This window comes from Eumetopias jubatus, unplaced genomic scaffold (assembly GCF_037043125.1).
Source record: "Eumetopias jubatus isolate StellerSeaLion01/CBP00866 unplaced genomic scaffold, mEumJub1_p1.0 scaffold_1, whole genome shotgun sequence".
Classification (NCBI taxonomy): domain Eukaryota; kingdom Metazoa; phylum Chordata; class Mammalia; order Carnivora; family Otariidae; genus Eumetopias; species Eumetopias jubatus.
This window is the reverse complement of record NW_028274807.1, coordinates 202,076,466-202,096,884: the sequence shown is the minus strand read 5'-3', so window position 1 is coordinate 202,096,884 and position 20,419 is coordinate 202,076,466. Positions and strand designations below refer to the sequence as shown.

General features: G+C 43.7%; 1 protein-coding gene across 1 annotated transcript; it reads right to left on the bottom strand.

The window, feature by feature from the left end:
• Window positions 1-177: 177 nt before the first annotated feature.
• On the bottom strand, window positions 178-20,116 carry LRRC2 (leucine rich repeat containing 2). The gene is made up of 8 exons (XM_028087235.2): window positions 19,992-20,116; window positions 13,037-13,244; window positions 11,143-11,299; window positions 10,255-10,391; window positions 6,281-6,426; window positions 4,566-4,721; window positions 2,366-2,502; window positions 178-227 (listed from the first exon to the last, which is right to left on the bottom strand). Exons 1-8 carry the CDS (start codon window positions 20,114-20,116, stop codon window positions 178-180), a joined length of 1,116 nt encoding a protein of 371 aa, XP_027943036.1.
• Window positions 20,117-20,419: the final 303 nt, after the last annotated feature.

The following is a 20,419-nucleotide window of genomic DNA, read 5'->3' as shown; positions in this document are numbered from 1 at the left end:
TAGCAATTCTCCAGTCCACAGAGAGAAGTATTTGCAAATGTGAAATCCGAAAATCATTTTTCCTAACTATGACTGTGGTTTCTAGACTTTGTCCTTAAGTGCAAACCATTATTCCACAACACCAAGATTTATAGCTCCACGGCACAGGGAGATTCTGCAGTCTTCTAATGCATGGCATCAAAGCTGAACGCTAAAAGATACTTTGGTGGTATAGCTGGGAACAGATTCTGTAACAAAAGAAACAAAGATACTCAATCATTCCCCATTTTATCACAAAGTGTAGCTACAAAACATGGCTCATGTTAACACACAAAATACTACCACTTCTTATGTTAAACTATGGAGATAAATGGATTTATCTATCACCATTAAGTCAGCTTTCACAAATGTTTAGTCATGCTTTAGAAATATTTAGATCTAAGATAGAATTATTAACCCTCATTCTTTTGCAGTCATTCCAACAAACTGACACACCTACATCAGGATCTGAGAAACTGTATGACCCTAAAATAAGAAAAACTGACAAAACAGAAATAGATGGCCAAGGACCTGAGACAGCAGGTAAGACCCCAGGTGGAAGGGAAAATGGTTTATAAGCAAAGTTTGGGCTATTCCTAAACCAAGCGTGATCTTAGTAAGTACCCCTTTTACTCAGTCTTGCTCTTCTCACTGGTTACTGCCCACTCTCCCTTCACAGCCAAATTTTGTCAAAGGATCGTCTATACCAATGGCTCTCAAGGTGAGGCTCCCAGGCCCAAGGTGTCAACATCACCTGGGACCTTCTTAGAAATGCACATTCTAGGTCCTACCCCAGAGCTGCTGAGTCAAAATCTCTGAGGCAGGGCCTACAGGTGATTCTTAGGGTCACTAACACTTGAGGACCAGCAAAGAGTTTCACTTGCTCATCATTCTTAAATCACATGAGTTTGGAGGTCCACGTGACTTGCTAAAGCTACATTTTTTCCCCCTTAGCTATGGACTCTGGTCAAAACCAGCTTAGTATTGGCAATATCATATGAACCAATATGAATACATGAAAGACAGAATTATTATAATTATTTAGAAATAAGTGAATGAGTTCAAAAGCTATCATCACTAAAGTTAACCTTACAGAGCAAATTATTTTATCACTGACCAACAGATCCAAAGCTAACTACCTATTTTCTCTAATTCTTTCTTGCATTTTTAAACAATAGCTCTAAAATGTAATTATGAATAAATCTATAAAATACAACAATAAAGGTTTTCACAAGAGGAAACTTATACAACCCAAAGATAAATTTTGACAAAATAAATGGTTCTGCTATTTGTTTCATGTTTCATATAAACGTCTCATTTATTTCATACTATTTCAGCATTCAAGATTGGGGACAGCCAAATGGATTGGAGGTAACTGCATAGAGATTTGCTTAATTTAGTTGAAAAAAAATTTTAATTTGCCAAATAAATGGTATTTTTCATTGATGTCATGAAACCCCTGAATATCTGAATGTGACCAATCATCCTTCATCTGGAATGCGCAGCCATCACCAGGAAGGAGGTGGTTAGAAGAACAAAGGGTGCTTATGGCTTCTTCCTGTATTTCTGTGCTTACCACAGAAGGAGAGGCTTCTACCTTCCAGAACACTTTGGAAACAGCCCCTGGGGAAATAGCTTCCCGCCCTTTCCTGAGGTCCTGTGACCTCCCCCTGCTCCTGGGTATTATCACCACCCTGTGGGAAACCAAAGCTAAAGGGATCTAGGTACTAGTCTGCCACCTTGTGTTTTTCCTTTTGTGATCTTTATATAAGTGGACCTTGATTTATGTAAGAAACAACTTTTCCTAAAGTTGAATTTAAATGGATTTTGAAATGGAATCTTATTTTCCCATTAACCGGGATACTCTTTTGTCAATGTCATTTTGTTAAAAACTCATGCAACGTCTCAAGTGTATGTTTCCAGGCCTCTCTGTCAAACAGTTGGTGATGTATCAAGTATTCAAGTACACTAGAAAAATTTGATATTTAAAAAAAATTATATACATATATATTTGGTACTTGGAAAAATAATCAATTAACCAATTAACTTTTTATCATTGTGAGTCATGTCAATAAATGTGTTGTATGAGTACATGGAATTCCATATATTTATTTAAAATAATTTTTTAAAGATTTTATTTATTTATTTATTTATTTGAGAGAGATAGAGCCCGGGAGAGGGGCCGAGGGAGAGAGAGAAGCAGACTCTGCACTAAGCACCGAGCCCAGTTTCAGGGCTTGATCTCAGGACCCCAAGATCATGACCTGAGCGGAAATCAAGAGTTGGATGCTTAACTGACTGAGCCACCCAGGTGCCCCTAAAATAATTTTAAATAAGATTAACGTACCTCTTTCCTTAACATCTTCGATATAGGCTTTCAAAAATTCTTTATCAAAGCACTGACGATCTCGTTCACTTTCCATCACTTCCACACCATCTTGACACGGGGTATTATCAAGAGGATTGTCCATAAGGCTTACAAATCTATTCAAGAAAATATGGACAATATCACATTTTCACCTGCACATATTTAACCACAGAATTCCTCTCATAAGAAGTCAACCTCTGTGGTATTAAATCTCAAGTTCTTACTTATCTTTGAAGGTCACAGATGACCACATAATATTAGCATCACCAGTGGAACTGGTCCATGGAATAATCCAATAGGATTATGGAATCAGTCCTGCTCAGAGGTCTGCTGGGGGAATGAGAGCTACTCAACCACAAACGGAAGACAGCAGGCAGGAGGCCCTGAGGTGGACACTAACACTTGCTCTCTGTCAGACCCTTCACACTGGATCATGTCCTGCTATGTTTGATATTACTCCCATGAATGATATCAAACTCTAAGATGAGGTGGGGTTAAATTATAAAGAAGTCAGATGGTCAATATCCTTGCAACTGAAAAGACGGATACTCCTACCAAAAAAAAGAAGCTCAAGGACAGAAACTAAAATGACGTTTGATCTCCTGTCCTGTTTTGAAAGATGTTTTGGTGTGAAAGACAATGTAATTATTTCAATTCAAACTTGGAAATCCCTCGAATAGTCTCTGGCTGCAAGTGTGAGCCCTTGCTGGCTTGGGTGGTATTGTTCTTATTGGTTTGTGGAAGCTCTATACACGTGGAAGATAAAGCCCGCCTGTCCTATTTTTGTAACATATATTTCCCAGTTCTTTTTCCTTGTAATTTTATTTAATGTCTAAATTCGGAGAAAGCAAAAAGTCTTAAATTCTTTGTGGATAGATCCATGCAACTTTTCTTTTGCAAGCTCTTTTTTTTTTTTTTAAGATCTTATTTGAGAGAGAGAGAGAGAAACAGCATAAGTGAGGGGGGGAGGGGCAAAGGGAGAGGGGACCCGATGCAGGGCTCGATCTCAGGATTGTGAGACTATGACGTGAGCCGAAGGCAGCAGCTTAACCAACTGAGCCACCCATGTGCCCCCTTTGCAAGCTCTTTCATTGAGTTCATTTTTATCATCTGTCCCTATCCAAAAAAAAAAAAAAAGAAAATGTCTATATTTCATCATTCTTCAATGTTTTATCAGAGTAATCACTGTGGGTATTTTAAAATTTGAATAGTGCAAGGATACTTTTTTATTTAAAACTATAGTCTGTCACCCGACCTGTGTGTCTCAGATCCCCAGAGTCAGTCTCTTTCATCGGTCAATCATTATTTTTACTTAACCTGCTGGAATTCTCTTCTACACAGGACCAATACTTCAATGTTGTTTAATCAAGCGGAGGTATTCCTTCCCTTCTCTTCAGTTCCCCAACCCTCCCACCTCCCAGCTTTTATGATCTATACTTTCACGTTTTTCAACATTCCACTATGAAAATTTTCCAACATTCAGAAGTCAGGAAAATGCTACAGTGAACACACCCATCCCTACTACCTAGGTTCCATATTTAAGATTTTACTGCACCTGCTTTATCACACCCCCACCCATGTATCCACCCCTCGATCTACTCATCGAGCCATCTTATTTTTTGATGCATTCAAAGCACATCACAGACATCACGTACTTTCACTTTTACACCGTTAACACCAACACCATCCGCATTCTGATCTGAAACCATATTTAACTTTTCTATCTTGCCTGCAGTTTGATTCCAAAATTGAAAAATTCATGTTTTTGTGACAATCATCTGGAAAGGCTTGGTGATGCCTTCATGTTTGAGGCTGAGACCACTAAATGTTGGCTGGGCACCTGCACATGCAGCCCATGCTTGCCCAGGCTCCAGCCCACCATGGGTGACCACGCGGGCAAGGAGCTGCCAGTCCCCTGGCGAGTCTCCAAACACAAAACTCTGGGGTTTTTCCCCCAGGGCCACCCTAGACAAAACCTCAGGCTTTTTGGTCAGGTGCTGAGTGGTCTGCCCAATGGAATCGTTTACAATGCCTGTAAAAAGGCATTGAAACTTCTGTGAACTGGGATTAGGTCCTCCGAGTCCAAGAACCATCCAATCTGGTTCCTGAGACAGGTGGGCGCCCAGGCTCCAGGTGCCCCTTACCTTGCGCATGAATGTCTCTACAGGGATCTACTCACTTTAAAGGTGTGGATGAGTCACACAGGGCCGTCGGGAGCTCCACCAAATGGTCCCCACTGACAACTAACAAGGTGAGCTTCTTTAGGTTAAGCAAGGCATAAGGAAGATAACTCAGCTTGTTCTTATACAAGAGAAAGGTCTGCAGTTCTTCTAGCCTAAGAAGAAGTAAAACGGATTAGACTTAAAAGGATTAACTTCATGGGGGGGGGGGCGGGGAGAAATTCTGGTATGAAATCCCTACATAGTTTATTTTATGTATGTGACCCTATGAGAATAAACGGACTTTAAAATTTAAATAAAATCATGCCAGGTGACACTATTTGGGTTTTTTTAAGTTTTCACTGGCTTAATTGCCAAGCAAAGACAAATATAACAGCAGGATAAGCAAACGGCACATTATACATTAGTCTGGGAGGGGGCCTGACCAATCAGTACACCTCTCCAAGTGTCTGCCACATTCCCCGGGGTCAGCAGGGGATGGGAAAGGAACCCTACTGGAGTTGGGGCCGGGAATGAACAGATTTGGGCAACATGTTTCCTGGGGTATATCTTGAAAGCCCGATATTCCTCTCCCATCATATTTTCTAACTTTAAAATGGAAAGAAACCTGCAAAATGAAAAGGAAATGAGCAAAATGCGCTCCAAATATGTTTTATTTGTTTTCCGTTTTATTCTGACTCGGTGGACACCCCCCCCCAGTTTTTTCTTGCATGCATTTGCAAAATCTTGACTGATTCCACAAATAGTTCACCAAGTTCCCCTCGTGTTTCAAACTAAAACAATTCCCACTTAGTCTCACAAACCTGGAAAGCACCAATACACATCATAAGTACCCGGAGTAGAAAAAGGTCATGTGAGTGACCTTCGGAACTAAGTCAGTTTTGGCTTCTGTGTCACGACAGCTTACTTATTATGCTCTATCTTTATAAAGAAGACTGTGGATCCCAGGAGGCCAGATACTTTGTTTCATTCACCATTTTAAACTCTGGGTCTGGCATTCAGGAGCCTAAAATCATTGGTGGGATGAATGAATGAAATAAATGAGTGAATGAATGGATCTTACATGACTCGGTATAATTTTTTCTTTTTTTGAGCTCATGCTCAATGTGGGGCTTGAACTCACGACCCCACAATCAGGAGTCGCATGCTCTACTGAATGAGCCAGCCAGGCAGCCTGGTGTAATTATTTTCTAAACACGAAATACAGGGATATAATTGGAAAAACCTCCTAATCATATCGATTTTGTTTGAAAAATTATGTGTGATAAATCAATAAATGAAACAAAAAAAATTATCCTCACCGATAGTCTAAACACAGAGTAATATGTTCCTCATCCAAAAATAACATATATATAAAGACATAGAGTGATATGTGTCTATTCCATATATAATAAAAATACTTTGCTATTTCTGTGGGGTAAAGTTAATGATGTCATTCTTTTGAGGACTCAAGCAAATTAAAGGTCACCAAGACAGCAGAGATGTGTTCAAATGCACACACATATGCACACACATATGCACGCACATGTATGAGGCTGACTGGAAACTGTCTTATCATATAAAGAATGAAACTCATTTCCCAGAAACAATAAGCTCTTGGAAAAGTCACTGATTTCAAAGACCATTCGTGTGTTATGCATGTTTAAAACGTTAACGGTGTCTAAGGCGTTAGTAAGTAATTCATACACCTCACCTTCAGAATGCGAGTAGCTACCTGTCTATATCTTGGGGCAGGTCACTCAGACTATTGTTGCTGATATCCAACCACTGCAAATTACACATCCTCAGGACACAGATCGGGACACTGGCAAACTTGTTTGCTGAGATATCTACGAATGTAACTTGCTTCAAGTTACTTAACTAGAAAGGAATAACAACATATTCTAATTACTTTTGTAAGAGCGGGTATGTTCAACTAATAATTTTCAGGTGCTATTTCTTCCCAAAGGCCCTTCTAAGAATATATGCAACACAGATCAGCAGAGTATGTATCTTGGAGCGCTGATGCGGGGCGGGCTGAGATCAACAGCACACAGGGGCTGCCCTGCAGGAGTTCACACTTTTAAAAATAAGCAATGCCATTTTATGTAGCAAGAACTAATGTGAAGAAGTTTTCAACTTGGAGCGTTCGGTAACACAGACATAAGGGGCTAATGTGCCGACGTCACGGTGGGGTAAGGGAAGGGGTCAGGAAAGATTTCACAGAGAATAGAGTTTTTACACTGGGTCCTGAGGTTCCTTGACAGGTGGAAAGATAGGGAAATGAACTCCAGGTGGGAAACAACATGTGCAAAGTCACAGAAGACAAAAAGCGCAAGCCTTAAAAAAACAGAATGACTTGAAGACAGCCACAAGGAGTTTTGGCAAATCTTAAAAAAGACTCACATTTGAACTTGTGAAGGGCCATGGCAAAAGATCAGAAATCTCTACTCTTTATGTCCCATTTCTGTAATTTGTGTTTTTTAACATGGTAACTGGATATGCAGGGAAATATTTTTTTTTATTTCAAATGCATATCTATGAATATTGAATGGAAAAGTGTCTCATGTTTGGATTTTTTTGTAAGTTGGGTCGTGGCTGTGACAATATAGACAAATAGAAGGAGCTACCTTTTACTGACTTATTTTCAGAGTCCACAAATAACATTTGGGCTGCCTCTCAGAACACATTTTCCAAACCTATGAAATATGCAATATGGAGCCAGTTGGACCAACAGAAGGAAATGTGAAATGTAGAAAAGAAAGAATCAGTAGGCTTATGCCTCTCTTTACCTTAATATAATACCTAATTCTGTATTGCCACATTTGCTTTAGTGACACACAGGTCAAACTCACCCCCTTGAATGGGCACATTCTAATTTTGCTCTTGTTTTGAATTTATGAAAATGAATGTGAAGACAGTAATGTGACAGCGAATAAGCAGTCAAAAAAGATGTTTGGGGTGCCCATAATTCAGTCTAAAGTCTCTGGCTGTGTTGCAGGGGTTCTCAGACCAGCAGAAAAATCAAGACTGAATTACCATCAGCCTCTCATCTTTCTCCTTTTTACAATAAATGTAGAAGGTGCATTTTTTTCAGCCTCTAAAAGAATAAGTTCTCTCCTTTCTTTTTTTTTAAGGTTTATTTATCTGACAGAGAGAGAGAGAGCGCACAAGCAGGGGGAGCGGCAGGCAGAGGGAGAGGGAGAAGCCATGGGGCTTAATTCTAGGACCCTGGGATCATGACCTGAGCTGAAGACAGATGCTTAACCTACTGAGACACCCAGGTGCCCCAAGTTCTTTCCTTTAAATATCCTCAATAAATTAAGAATTCTGTGAAAATTAGAATAAGGAAAATCACAGTGGCATCAAACAAGCAAGGAGAGCAAATGCCTGGATATAGTCATTCCCCACTAACTACTTTCAGCAAGGGCAAAGCAAAACACTCAAACTCTTTTGAAAGGTAGTTAATATTTGCCTGACAATTCCAGTGCTGTCCAGATAAAAATCTGACATTCAGTCAAAATAAATACAACACTCATTTATACAGAAGTTTCATTATCTTTACCTTTGTCTCAAAATTCCTGGTAGTTCCCTCCATGGGTCATTCATTCTATTTGAGGTCTGTTTGAACTTGAATTCAGGGTTGTGACAATTATTTGCGTGAGAAGCATCCTCATGAAGACAGGTAAAATGATGCGATTACATTGAACCCTACCAAACCATACACTTAAAAATGGTCACAATGGTAAATGTAATGTTTTTAACCAAAGGGAAAATAATGTTCTAATGCCAGCGTTTGGATACCGCATCCAGGCAAACAGTGCTTTCCTGAGTCTGTAGAGGTGAGAACCTGGTGTGCTGTGTGCTTCCTTTGGATAGTACAAGTTGGATACATGAGGCTGAGACATGACCTGTCTTCAGCTACATAGTTTCTATTTATCCTGAATAAGCCATACTTTGAACAGGTGGCTGAAATTTATGGCCAATGAGAACCATTCAGGCTGGAAATAGTGACATTATATACAAGAAGAGTCAGTGAGCTGTTTTAACAGAGCCACCTGGGGAAGTATAACAAGTACAGCGCATTTACAGAATCCCATTCAAAGCAAAGAGCCTAAAAATCTATATCCCAAGTACATTTGCTCCCACCTATGTCAATATAGATGAATCAGCAGGACATTGCTGTTTGCCCACAAAAACAAAACAAAACAAAAAAACAACCCAAATTGTGGTTGCCTAGGGCTGTTCAATATGCCAACTCATGCGGATTAACTGTAAACAGGTGAGACAGAATTTTGAGGGAATGCTTAAAATATCCTAAAAGTGAATTACTTATGGCTAAATCTGAAAGTCTATAAATTATATCTCAATAAAGGGGGGGAAACAGAGAAGGGACAGAGAGGCAAGCCCAGAAATGTTGTTGTCCCAGTCCAGATGATGGACAGCACGGGCTTGGGCAAGGGTGTTGGTGACCAGTTCCTGGGTGGTGGTCAGACACAGAACCTATTCTGAAGGGCATTTTCAATAGACTCACTTACAGAGTGAATACAGGGCATGGGAGCAAGAGAGGTCAAGATGACCTGGACTGTTTCCAGCCGGGACAACCAAGAGAAGACTGAGCCAATTTCTAAACTGGGGAAGCCTGGGGGCGCCTGGGTGGCTCAGTCAGTTAAGCATCTGCCTTCAGCTCAGGTCATGATCCCAGAACCTGGATGGAGCCCTGCATCAGGCTCTCTACTCAGCCGGGAGTCTGCTTCTCCCTCTCCCACTCCCTCTGCTAGTGGGCACGCTCTTTCTCTCTCTGTCAAATAAATAAATAAAATCTTTAAAAATTAATTAATTAATTAAAATAAATAAACTAGAGAGGCCTGGGGAATGAGCAGTCTCATGCAGGGAGTCATGCCCCTGGGGAGACGCCCTCACCTGGACTGTCAGGCATTTCCTGGGGCGATAGTGGACGGAGCCACTTCCTCCCACCCAGAAGTTTCCAGGCAAGGAGAGTAACACCCCATCTAGGACTCTAATCAGCAGCCAGGGCCTTGTCTGGACCACACCAGCAACACTGTTTCCACTCTGTTCATTACCAGCAGGATTATGAGATCTCTATCTCCCTTCAGCGCAAGAAGCCTGTTGAGTTTTGTTTGGCAACACTCTTTGCTCTCAGCTGCTCCATCTCATCAGAATGGGATTTTAAATCATTTCTCCAGTGAATACAGACCAAAAATCATTAACGAATATTGCTTAAATTAATGGACTTTTAAAATCCTATCTGTTAAGACTACTTTAGTTATCTACAAGTTTTTATGAATCTATAAACTTTTAAAAAGTTTTTACCCCCTTTATTTCCAACTGTCTCCAATTTATTTTACCACTGTGGGTTAAAAAAAATCCAGATCTGCATTACAGACAACAGGCATCATACATTGAATAGGCATTAAATAAAAATATCTTATATGAAAACAGGACATTTTTGCCTAGTTTTGTTTGTTTTTGATAGCTTTTCTGAACTTAAATTCAGCTCCTGGCCTAGTATAAAAACATTTTAAAAGACCTTCTAAATCGCTGGTATAGGGCGATTGAAATGTCAAGAAAGCATGATATAATAAAGATGGATTTCATCTTGTAAACTGTCTTCCCTGCATTATAGATCAGCCCATGTCATAAACCAAATACAAGTAAATCACAATGCCAATATGACTGCTTTCTTACTTCGAAGGGGAGCTCGGTTAATTCTAGGTTTCCAGAACAATCCAGTTTCTCTAGATTTTCACAGTCTCCCAGTTCTGGAGGAATGCTCCTTAGATGGTTGAAACTCACATTGAGTTCTTTCAGGTTCTTCAAACGACCTGTCGTCAGAACAAATGAACATCCATGGGGAAGATCCTTTAAAGGTCTTTTAATAACAAACACAAGACCAAGATATAAAACTTTTGTATAAATGACAATGGGGGAGACATGAAACATAACTTTGTATTTGTTTTTTAAGCACTTGATTAAATGTCCGTTCGTCTTTTATCCTGAGCGTGTCAGTCCTTGACCATAGCATTTTTTTGCTTACTCTCTAGTTAATCCTTCATGGAACTATAGGCAGCCCCCAGACCTTCACCCCTCCCACCCCAAGAGAAAGAGAAGCAGTAATGATCACTGTAGTCTTCATTTTAAGGTACTGCAGCTGAACAGAAAAATGATGGAAAATTATAAAATGTTGATCAAAATGACATAATAGGCTACACTAAACTTATACAGGAACAAATTGGTCGTATTTTATGTTTGAATGAGCATGTCATTGCCTGCTTAACTTTCTAAAACTAAAAGAAAATAAACAAAAAATTCCTAAACACAGCATTGCTCACTCATGAGACTTCTAGTTTCTGAGCCATTGGCAAATGTCTGCCTATGCTGAGTTCTGCAGGTGGCATCCTGCTATCACTGCCCCAAGGGGACCTTGCGAACTCACCAGCAGCTCTGGGAACACAGGAAACAGCCCCGCCCAGCGGTGTCCTGGGCCAGGAGGGGAAGGGAGCACCAAGCCACCACCTGCCCACCCGCAGCCTGCTTGCCAGACAAGAACACTGAGGCTCCTGCTGGAGAACCTACCGATTTCAGCAGGAAGATGGGAGATTTGGTTTTTTGGCAGATCCAGAATTCTCATGGCTTGAAACAGCTCGATATAAGTAGGAATGATTTGAATCAGGGTATTACTGATGTGCCATTCTTTCAGGTGTGTCTGCTCCTTCAATGAATCCGGGAGCTCCTAAAACAGAATGAATGACATCAGTCACAACTAGTTCCTCAAGGTGTCGGAGCCGAGTGGCAGAATGCACAAAGCCAAGTACAACCAGGCATTTACGTAAAAGGCAAGAAGCAAGAGAGCATGGGGGAGAGCGTCAGGCCTAACCTTAGCCCACTCCATAGCCCCTCCAAGAAGCCACTTTAAGACTCCGGGGTTGTCATTAATTTCACTCTGGGGTTGTCATTAATTTCACAGATTAGCCCAATTACAAAACTGCCGTTCATTCATGATACTAAGATCAAATGTCCAGTGAACACAGACAACCAGGCTCACACCCATAGCCATGACATATATTGTTAATTTACAACACACTGATTTAACATCTCAAAACAAAATCTGTCTATGCACTGGATTTTAAAATTTGTGCTACATGTCCCCTCCCTAGGTAGTTGCTTGATAAAGATCTAATAGTTGCTGTACCAAATTTCTCACTGTTTTTCTGAGTCTATCATAGGAAAGAGCACCAGAAAGACAGCAGGGAGACCTGAATGCTGGGCCAGGCTCTGCCTTTTTCCAGGTGCACCACCTCCCTCGGCCTTCATTTGTGCAGTGACAGAGGAACTCAGCAGAATCCAAGGCCGCCCCTAGCTCAAGGGCTCTGGGATACAGTTGGAAAGGTGCTGAGAAGTGCTTATGGCTGGAGGTTCTCCAGGCGGGCTGGGTAACCCCTGTGGGGTAAGTGCTTAGACCAGGACCATGTTTGACAATGGCGCATGAGAACGATTTACCAGCGGTATTTAACTGGAACTGCAGAAAGAGCACCCACTGATCTCAGTGATGGGGATGCAGGAGAAAGAAGACTAGAGGTTGTACAGTAATAATCTCTCCCAGTTTCAAAGGGCAGCGCAGCCAACAAGTCAGTGTCCTAGAATATCGGCTCATTTAGAACCCACAACAGCCCTTAGAGGAAGCCAAGGCAGGCCTTAGCACTGGAGAAGATAAAATATATGAAAGTGGAGTAAACTGCCCCCAGATCACATGGCCAATAAAGGACAGCCCCCAGGACCCCCCCCCTCCAAATTTCAGTCTCCGGGCCCAGAGTGCCTTCAGCCATAAGTTGGGGAGATAAAAAGAGATGGAGGGCAGGTTCCAGAGAACCTTGTGCCCCAGAAAGGGACCATCGTCCCAGTTTGCTTGCCCATGGCACACTCAGGTGCTGCGTCTACCAGAAAACGTCAGATCACAGGCAAGCCCTAGAGATGCCTCCCCAAGCAAAGCAGCAGGTCAGGGGCACTGGGAACAGGAGGCCACCTGTAAACACCTGAGGAAAGGGCACAGGGGGCATCTTTGTCCTGGCCTCAGACTCTCAGGAGGAAAAGCAGTTAAAGGGTCTGTCACTACCCACTAGGGGTTGTTACCTAAAAGACTCAGTATATTTAAAAAAAAAAAAAGGGTGGGGGGCAAAGAGTGATTTTAAAGGTCTGGGGGAGAGACCACAGGAGTAAACACTTTAAAGGCTGCGCCATCCTGGTGAGGGCCGCTGGGGTCGCAGCCCCTGCCAGCCTGGGAGGAATCCTGCTGCCCTCCCCAGGACTACTCGGTCTTGCATGGAGGAAGGGAGGAGAGAATCTGGTTCAGAGCAGGCAACTGGCTCCTCCCCATCCATGGGAAAGCTCTTCTTTGGGCCAAGGCCAAGGCCAATCAATGCCTGGAACAGAGCCCAGCAGCGCACATTGGGCAACCCCTTGCTGCACTCACCGTCCACTGCTCCCCAGAAAGTTCAAACACAAATGGACTGCTCCGTTTGTCTCTCTCCTTGAAAAGTGAGCTCTGCCTTGCAAGGGTGTTCCTTTCGATCTTTTCCAGAAGCCTCACACTGGTGTCTATAAAGCCATTCTTGCAGTACGCAGCCTGGGGGATGCCTTTCCTCCTGCACTCGGCCACGAAGTTCCACTCCTCCTTTATCCTAAATGGACAGCAGAGGCCGAAGTCACGTTCCTGGGGAACCGCCCTCACCTGCCTCGAGCAGCCGGCAGGCCACCTGGGCACAGGGGCAGCCCTTCCCCAGGCCGGCAATTTCCCCGCCGCCGCAGGAGACTCAAGCACCCCCACCCACCCAACCACCCAAACCTCAGCCCTCCTCCCTGCACCTCTTCTCTTGGTCCCTCTGCTGTGGGAATGTAAGGGGCATCTTAAACCCTCAGAGTTGTGAATTATCAGCAACTTTGACTAAAAAAGTAGAGAAGGAGAATCAGGGCCAGCAAGAGACCCCTGATTCAGAGCCTGGACCACGCCGTTAAAGGAATCACAGGTGTTGAAACATTCTAGTAAGTGCTTATAGACTGTCTTTCCACCAGCCAAGAGTTGGTAGTGTTAGCAAAGCTTGGTAGCAGCACTAGAGTGTGGTCAATGTCAGTAATTCCTCAGGAGAGCTGCAATGCCGGGGTGGGTGGCTGGGGACACAGCCGGACCCTGCCAGTCACCAACCCTCTAGATCCCAATGAATTTTATAAAGATCATATGTATACCGTATGATCCAGACATTCTACTCCTAGGTATTTCTATAAGACAAGGGAAAGTGTATAACTATACAAAGACCTGGGCATATGTTCATATTTGGGTATGATGCACCTTCACAGGTGAATGGATGGACACACTGTAGCTTATCCACACGTGGACTACCACTCGGCAATAAAAAGAAATAAACTCTTGATACACACTACCACGTGAATGAATCTCGGTGTCATCAGGCTGAACGAAAGAATCCAGACCAAAAAAAAAATTATTCTATTTATATAAAATGATTTGTAAGACTCTAATAAACGCAAAATCATCTACAGCAACAGGAAGGAGTGACTGCCCAGGCACCGAGGACAGGGGATGAGAAGAAAGAACCACCTAGAGCGAGGAAGAGACACCTAAGATGATGAATATGATCCTATCTGGATGGTGCAAATGGTTTTACGGAGGTATATGTACATCAAACTTTTCAAATTGTATCCTTTAAATACGTGTAGTTTCCTGTGTGTCAGTTATGCTCCTCAGTAAGGCTTTCATAAGAAACATTTTGTGTGGGCGCCTGGGTGGCTCAGTTGGTTAAGCGACTGCCTTCGGCTCAGGTCATGATCCTGGAGTCCCGGGATCGAGTCCCGTGTCGGGCTCCCTGCTCAGCAGAGAGTCTGCTTCTCCCTTGGACCCTCCCCCCTCTCATACTCTCTCTTTCTATCTCATTCTCTCTCTCAAATAAATAAATAAAATCTTTAAAAAAAAACATTTTGTGGTCCCATTTCCATCACTCCTGCATCACTCCTCAATCCCCCTGGCCCTCTCTTGTTTTTTGGGGGCACCTGGACAAACCTCAGTTTAGCTGGCATCCACCTCTCCCCCCCAACCCCTGGCTCTGCACCTGCACCCACCCAGGAGTGAAGGTGGAGGAAAATTCACTGCCTTGCAAACTGGCCTCGCTTTGAATGGTGACCCCTGACCCCAGGCCCCTCACCGCTGTCCAGCAGCCCTGCCACACTCCCAAGCTTGATCCTTTGCCCCAGGCCCCAGGTGACTCTTGTACATGTTCTCCCTTTCAAGCGAACCTCCATCAGTGCCTACCCCATCCTCCGTCTCAGAGCTCCTCGTTCAGGGAGGGAAGAAATGAAAGAGAACACAACGCATGGAACTCCCAGCACCACATCCACGCCACCGGCTCGCATCTGCTCCTGTCAACTCTGCCTGTGCTTAGGCTGGTCTGTAAGAACTGTCCCAGATCCTCCCTGTGGTTACACTGCCTCCCGAGCAAAACCCAGCCTCTCACCTGCTCAAGGACTTCCTGCCCCCGCTTCTCTCCTGAGTATTTTCCTCCTGTGGATCATTCCCATTGATGCATGCACCACGGTTATTTCTCCCAACTTAAAGGGCAACACTGCCACCTTCACCCCCCACCTCTACCCCCTGCAACCTCATGTCCTCCATCAAGCCCGCTGCACTTTATAGCCAACCCCACGAAAGAGTTGTGGTGACTCACATCCACAGTTCTCCGTTCCCATTCCCCTATTCTCTGTTGAACCCCCTTCACTCAGCATCCCGCTTCTTTGGAACTGTTCTCAAGGTCATCATGACCTCCACTTTGCTAGACGCAGTGGCCAAATCCAGTCTTCATCTTCCATCTGCAGCATTTGGCACAGCCCTTCCCCCCCAACCCCCCATGAAGCCTGATTGCCACTTGGCTCCCAGGACCCCCCTCTCTGCCAATTCTACTCCTACCTCTCTAGTCGCCAGGCTGACCGCCCCCCTCAACTTCCCAACCTCCAAATCTCCAAGGTCCCAACACCCAGCCCTTGGGTCTCTGCCCTTCTCTATCTATACTCATTCTTTGGATATCTCCCAGTGCTGTGGTTTTAAATAGATCTGTATGCTGATGGTGCCCAATTATAGCTCTCTAGCCAAGACTGCCTCACTGAATCCAGACTCCTTGCTTCCCCTGTATCTCCAGCTGAGTGTCAAAAAGGGGTCCCAAATTAACATGTTCCAACCCAAATTCCTAATCCTCACCCTAAAACCTGCCTCTTCCCCATCCCAGGCCAACCCATGCCTTAGTGTTCACATTGCTCTTGTGTCTGCCTGGGACATTCGTTCCTGAATTTCTGCAGGGCTGGCTCCCAAGGTCTATGTCACAGCTTTTGCTCTTCCAAAATGACTTTGGGTATCATTGGAGTTTCAAGCTTGCCATTAAGCTGGGAGAAAGAGGAGCATTTTTAAAAAAGTATTTTGCTGATGGCCCTGGTTAGCCCAGCTACCACCCTACCCAGATCCTAGTCACAGTGAGCTGAGCTGGGGTAGGCACTCAGCAATCAAGGAGGTAGGGCTTCAGGATCTACCTCTGACGTCTCCATGTAATGTCATAAAAGGGATAAGTTTAAAAATTCCAGCACATGGAGAGAGATGAGTTTAATACTGGGAGAAAGTGGTAGGATTGGCTTGGGATTGTTACTTTTCATTATTAGCGCTTCTGTATAATTTAAATATTTTAATACCATGTGATAAAAATAAATGTAAATACCTAGGGTCACCTGGGCAATTCGGTCAGTTAAGCATCCGACTCTTGATTTTGGTTCAGGTCATGATCTCAGGGTCCTGGGATCGAGCCCTGCGTCCAAGTTCTGCACTGGGCGTGGAGCCTGCTTAAGATTCTCTCTCTCCGTTTTCTCCCCCTGCCCCTCCCTCTGTTCATGCACTCTCTCCCTCTCTTAAATAAACAATAAATATTTAAAAATAAATAAATAAATGAATGTAAATACCTGCTTATAGATCTAGACCTGATTGTAGCAGTCAAGGATGTGGGGCAGACCCCGGGTCTAAGACATGCGGATTGAAGGAATAAAAGAAATCCCCCCCCAAATGGCAACAGCCAACACAGCATGGCCACCGTTCACCAAGCCTTGTGTTCACCAAGCACTTTTCAGGTTAACGTCTCTACTACCCTCATTTCTTAGACCGAACCCGAAGGGCTACCCTGCCAATGGAATGGAACAATGCCCGTTAAGCCCTACAGAATACATCCTTCCTATATCACAAATAAACCAACATCAATGGCTCACATATTTTGGTGCAGCCAATATACAATGGAGAACAAAAGAATATTAGACACATCTCATTAAAAAGAAGCATATACCAAATCTTTTTTGGATTTCGTTTTAAATGTTTTCTAACCCATTCCCTCCAAAACCTCATGAGAATATAAGCTATTTTTTGGTGAGAGTCAAGATGAGACTATGAACTCTTTTTTTCAATTCCATTCTCTTCCTTGAGACTAATTAAAATAAGTAAACTGTCTAGCATAACATAGAGTTGTCAAATTGCTACGTTGTACACCTGAAACTAACGTAACATAGTGTGTCAGCCACATTTCAATAAGAAAAAGGGAGGGAGATCAAAATAAACAAATAAATAAATAAACAAACTGTCTTTGTCTTTATACTTTATCACCCGTATAGTTGAATTATCATCCTCTTGCATCAATTTTAGTAGAACTTCAAATACAAGACAGATAGACATGTAAAATGATGCCATTACAGTTCCACTAATTAAATCAGTAAATGTGCAAATAAAATGCTCTTCCCTTAAGAAAAGAACCCACAATCCTAGGCTGGATGGCAAAGAGCCTCCCTGGATGAGAAAGTCCTCTCTCAGAGCCTTACAGCGGTTCTTCTATTTCCCCCACTTGGTGACTGAGTTTCAGATAGAGTGTTAGTCTGTATTGTATCTCTGCTTATAACTTTTTTTTAAAGATTTTATTTATTTGACAGAGAGAGAGTGAGAGAGGGAACACAAGCAGGGCGACTGGGAGAGGGAGAAGCAGGCTTCCCACTGAGCAGCGAGCCCGATGTGGGGCTCGATCCCAGAACCCTGGGATCGTGACCTGAGCCGAAGGCACATGTTTAATGACTGAGCCACCCAGGTGCCCCCTCGGCTAATAACTTTTTTAAAAAGATTGTATTTATTTATTTGTCAGAGAGAGAGCACAAGCAGGGGAAGCGACAGGCAGAGGGAGAAGCAGGTTCCCCAATGAGCAGGTAGCTCAGTGGAGGGCTGGATCCCAAGACCCTGGGATCATGACCTGAGCTGGAGGCAGCTGCTTAACTGACTGAGCCACCCAGTGCCCCCTGCTTATAACTTTTAAGTTTTGATACATGCTTCATGAAACAAATACAGTCTTACAAAAATGAAGTACCATGAAGTGAAGTCACAGAGCAACCTACAGTGTTTTGCCTGTTTTCATAAAATTAAATTAACCAGATAATTGCGTGTTCTGATTAGGATTTCACCAGCTTTTCAATATATTGATTTCCCCACAGAAAACAGATCTTGAGAAACTAACGGTTAACCTTCAAATAGTATTAACAATCACAGTATGAATCATAGTATGGAAACTCAGAGACACCTGCAAAAAACGTAAATTTACTACATTCATTTTTTGCAGGGAAGCTAATCAGCTTGCTCCTTGAACCCCCACATTCCTTCCTCCACCATCCCGACTTCCTCCTCACCTGCCCAGCCAATATGATGGCTGTTTTTCTTATCTTGAGCTAGAAAAGCCTAACAAATCCCTAAGAAGTTTTCCGTTTTAGGGCAAGATAAGACGTGGCACAAGTCCAATTCAGGGCCGACCTGGTGTACGGGAGGTATGGGAAGCTGTCCACAAAGCCATTTAGCACCACAATGCAAGACAGAGGTCAGGAGGCAAAAACCACTCCAAAACAGCTGAGAGTTTGTGGACCCGGGCTCTCTGCAGATGCCTCCAGCTCCAAGAACCCTCGGGATGGTGGGGGAGGTTTACGCCAGCTACAGACACTTTCCCCAAACCCCCCAGGGCTTGGGTGCCCCTTCAGCAAGTTGTCCTACCCTAGAGTAACCCTAGATGCTAGGAGTGGGGAGGAGGTCTGAGCAGAGCTGAGAGCCACTTTGGGCTCACGGGGTCCGGGGACCTGTGTAATTCGTACTAGTGTAGATCACTCAGACCCATTACCGCAGGTGTTCCCCAGTCTGAGGTTCCAATGCTTAAATTCAAGATTCACATCATGTTGGATAACCTCAGATTGGTGCAAGTGGAAAGAACGTCCCAACTGTCTGAGATTGCAGCGTTGTGCAGGGGAAAGAGCTTGGTCAAATCCTCCACTTAGCAGCTGCGTCAGCTCGGGCAAGTCACTTAGGTCCCAACTTCCTTGTCTGCAAGTTGGGGATGAAGATAACCACCTGGAACAGCTGTGATGCTTACAGTAACAGCTTAATTATCAAGCATGACCAGAATAGGTATTGGTTTGATCCAAATAGTTCATAAAAATGGAGAACTAATAGAGAGACATTCACACCTTACACCTTTGGTTTTTAACTTAAAGCACAGAAAAATATCAACCTTTGCCAACTTGAGATAGAGTCAGGGACCTCCTCCGAGAATGGGTCTGCCAATCAGAAATCCCATTCTGCCTTCCTTATATAAACCACACCGTCCGCACATCATGCAAGAGCTCCAGTTTTGGTTCCTTCATAGGGAATAAAAAGTAGACACGCAAAGCCATCAGAATGTGCAACCTCTCCAACCTGCCATACCTTTTCGGATTTGTGCAGTGCTGAGTCAATTGTGTGGCTCATGGCTGTCCCAAATGTAGTTTTTCCAAAGTGCTCAGCTTCATTTCATATACGTGTAACTCTCTTTTACGCCTATTTCATGAGTTTACATGAGCATAGTCAAATTACCTCCTTTCGATCCAACTAAAAATGGTGTCAGTACAGTGAGTCTTACCCAGCATTCAGCTCAACAGGTGAGGGTGGAAATGCAGGACTGCGAGTGACCTTGAGCTGCCCTAGGGCATGGTCTGCCCAGGTGTGGAAAGCATTAGAGGGCCTCGTGAGGCCAGCTGAGCAGCCTTCCACAGAGTGTACTGTAGAGAGTTTACTGTATCATGGCATCTCCCCTGTGCCTGGTACAGTGCCTGGAATGCATGTAGGTCCATACACCACAGGGCAGGGGTGGGGGGCGGGGGCGGTCACTGTTATGGGAATCAGACATTCGCTCTGGGCAACAGTGGGATGGCTCTGAAGCCCAATGAGCAAGAGTCACTGAGAAATCCCAAAAGAAGGGCATCCCCCTCCACACCACAACCGCAGCCTGCCTAGTCCCCATTTGCTAAAGAAGCTACAGGTAAGGACAGAAAACACATACTTTTCCAATGCACTTTTCTCGAGCCTCTCTGCCTCCTTCTTCTGCCAAGCTTTGTGCTTCTTGACACGCGTTTCCCACAGGGCTCTGATGACAGAAATGTCGAACACGGCTACTTTGTGTCCCATGTTGGGAGCAGGAAATTACCTATTTAAGAAACATACATATGTCAGCTTCACACACACACGGAAGAAAATAGATTTAGCATGAACTTTATTTTTTTTTTAAGATTTTATTTATTTATTGGAGAGAGAGAGAGTGCGCATGAGCCGGTGGTGGGGGGGAGGGGGCAGAGAGCAGAGGGGTGGGGAGAAAGACGAGCAGACTCCCTGATGAGCATGGAGCCCACGACACACGCGGGGCTCGATCCCAGGACCCCAAGATCATGACTGGAGACCTGAAACCAAGAGTCAGACGCCCAACCGACTGAG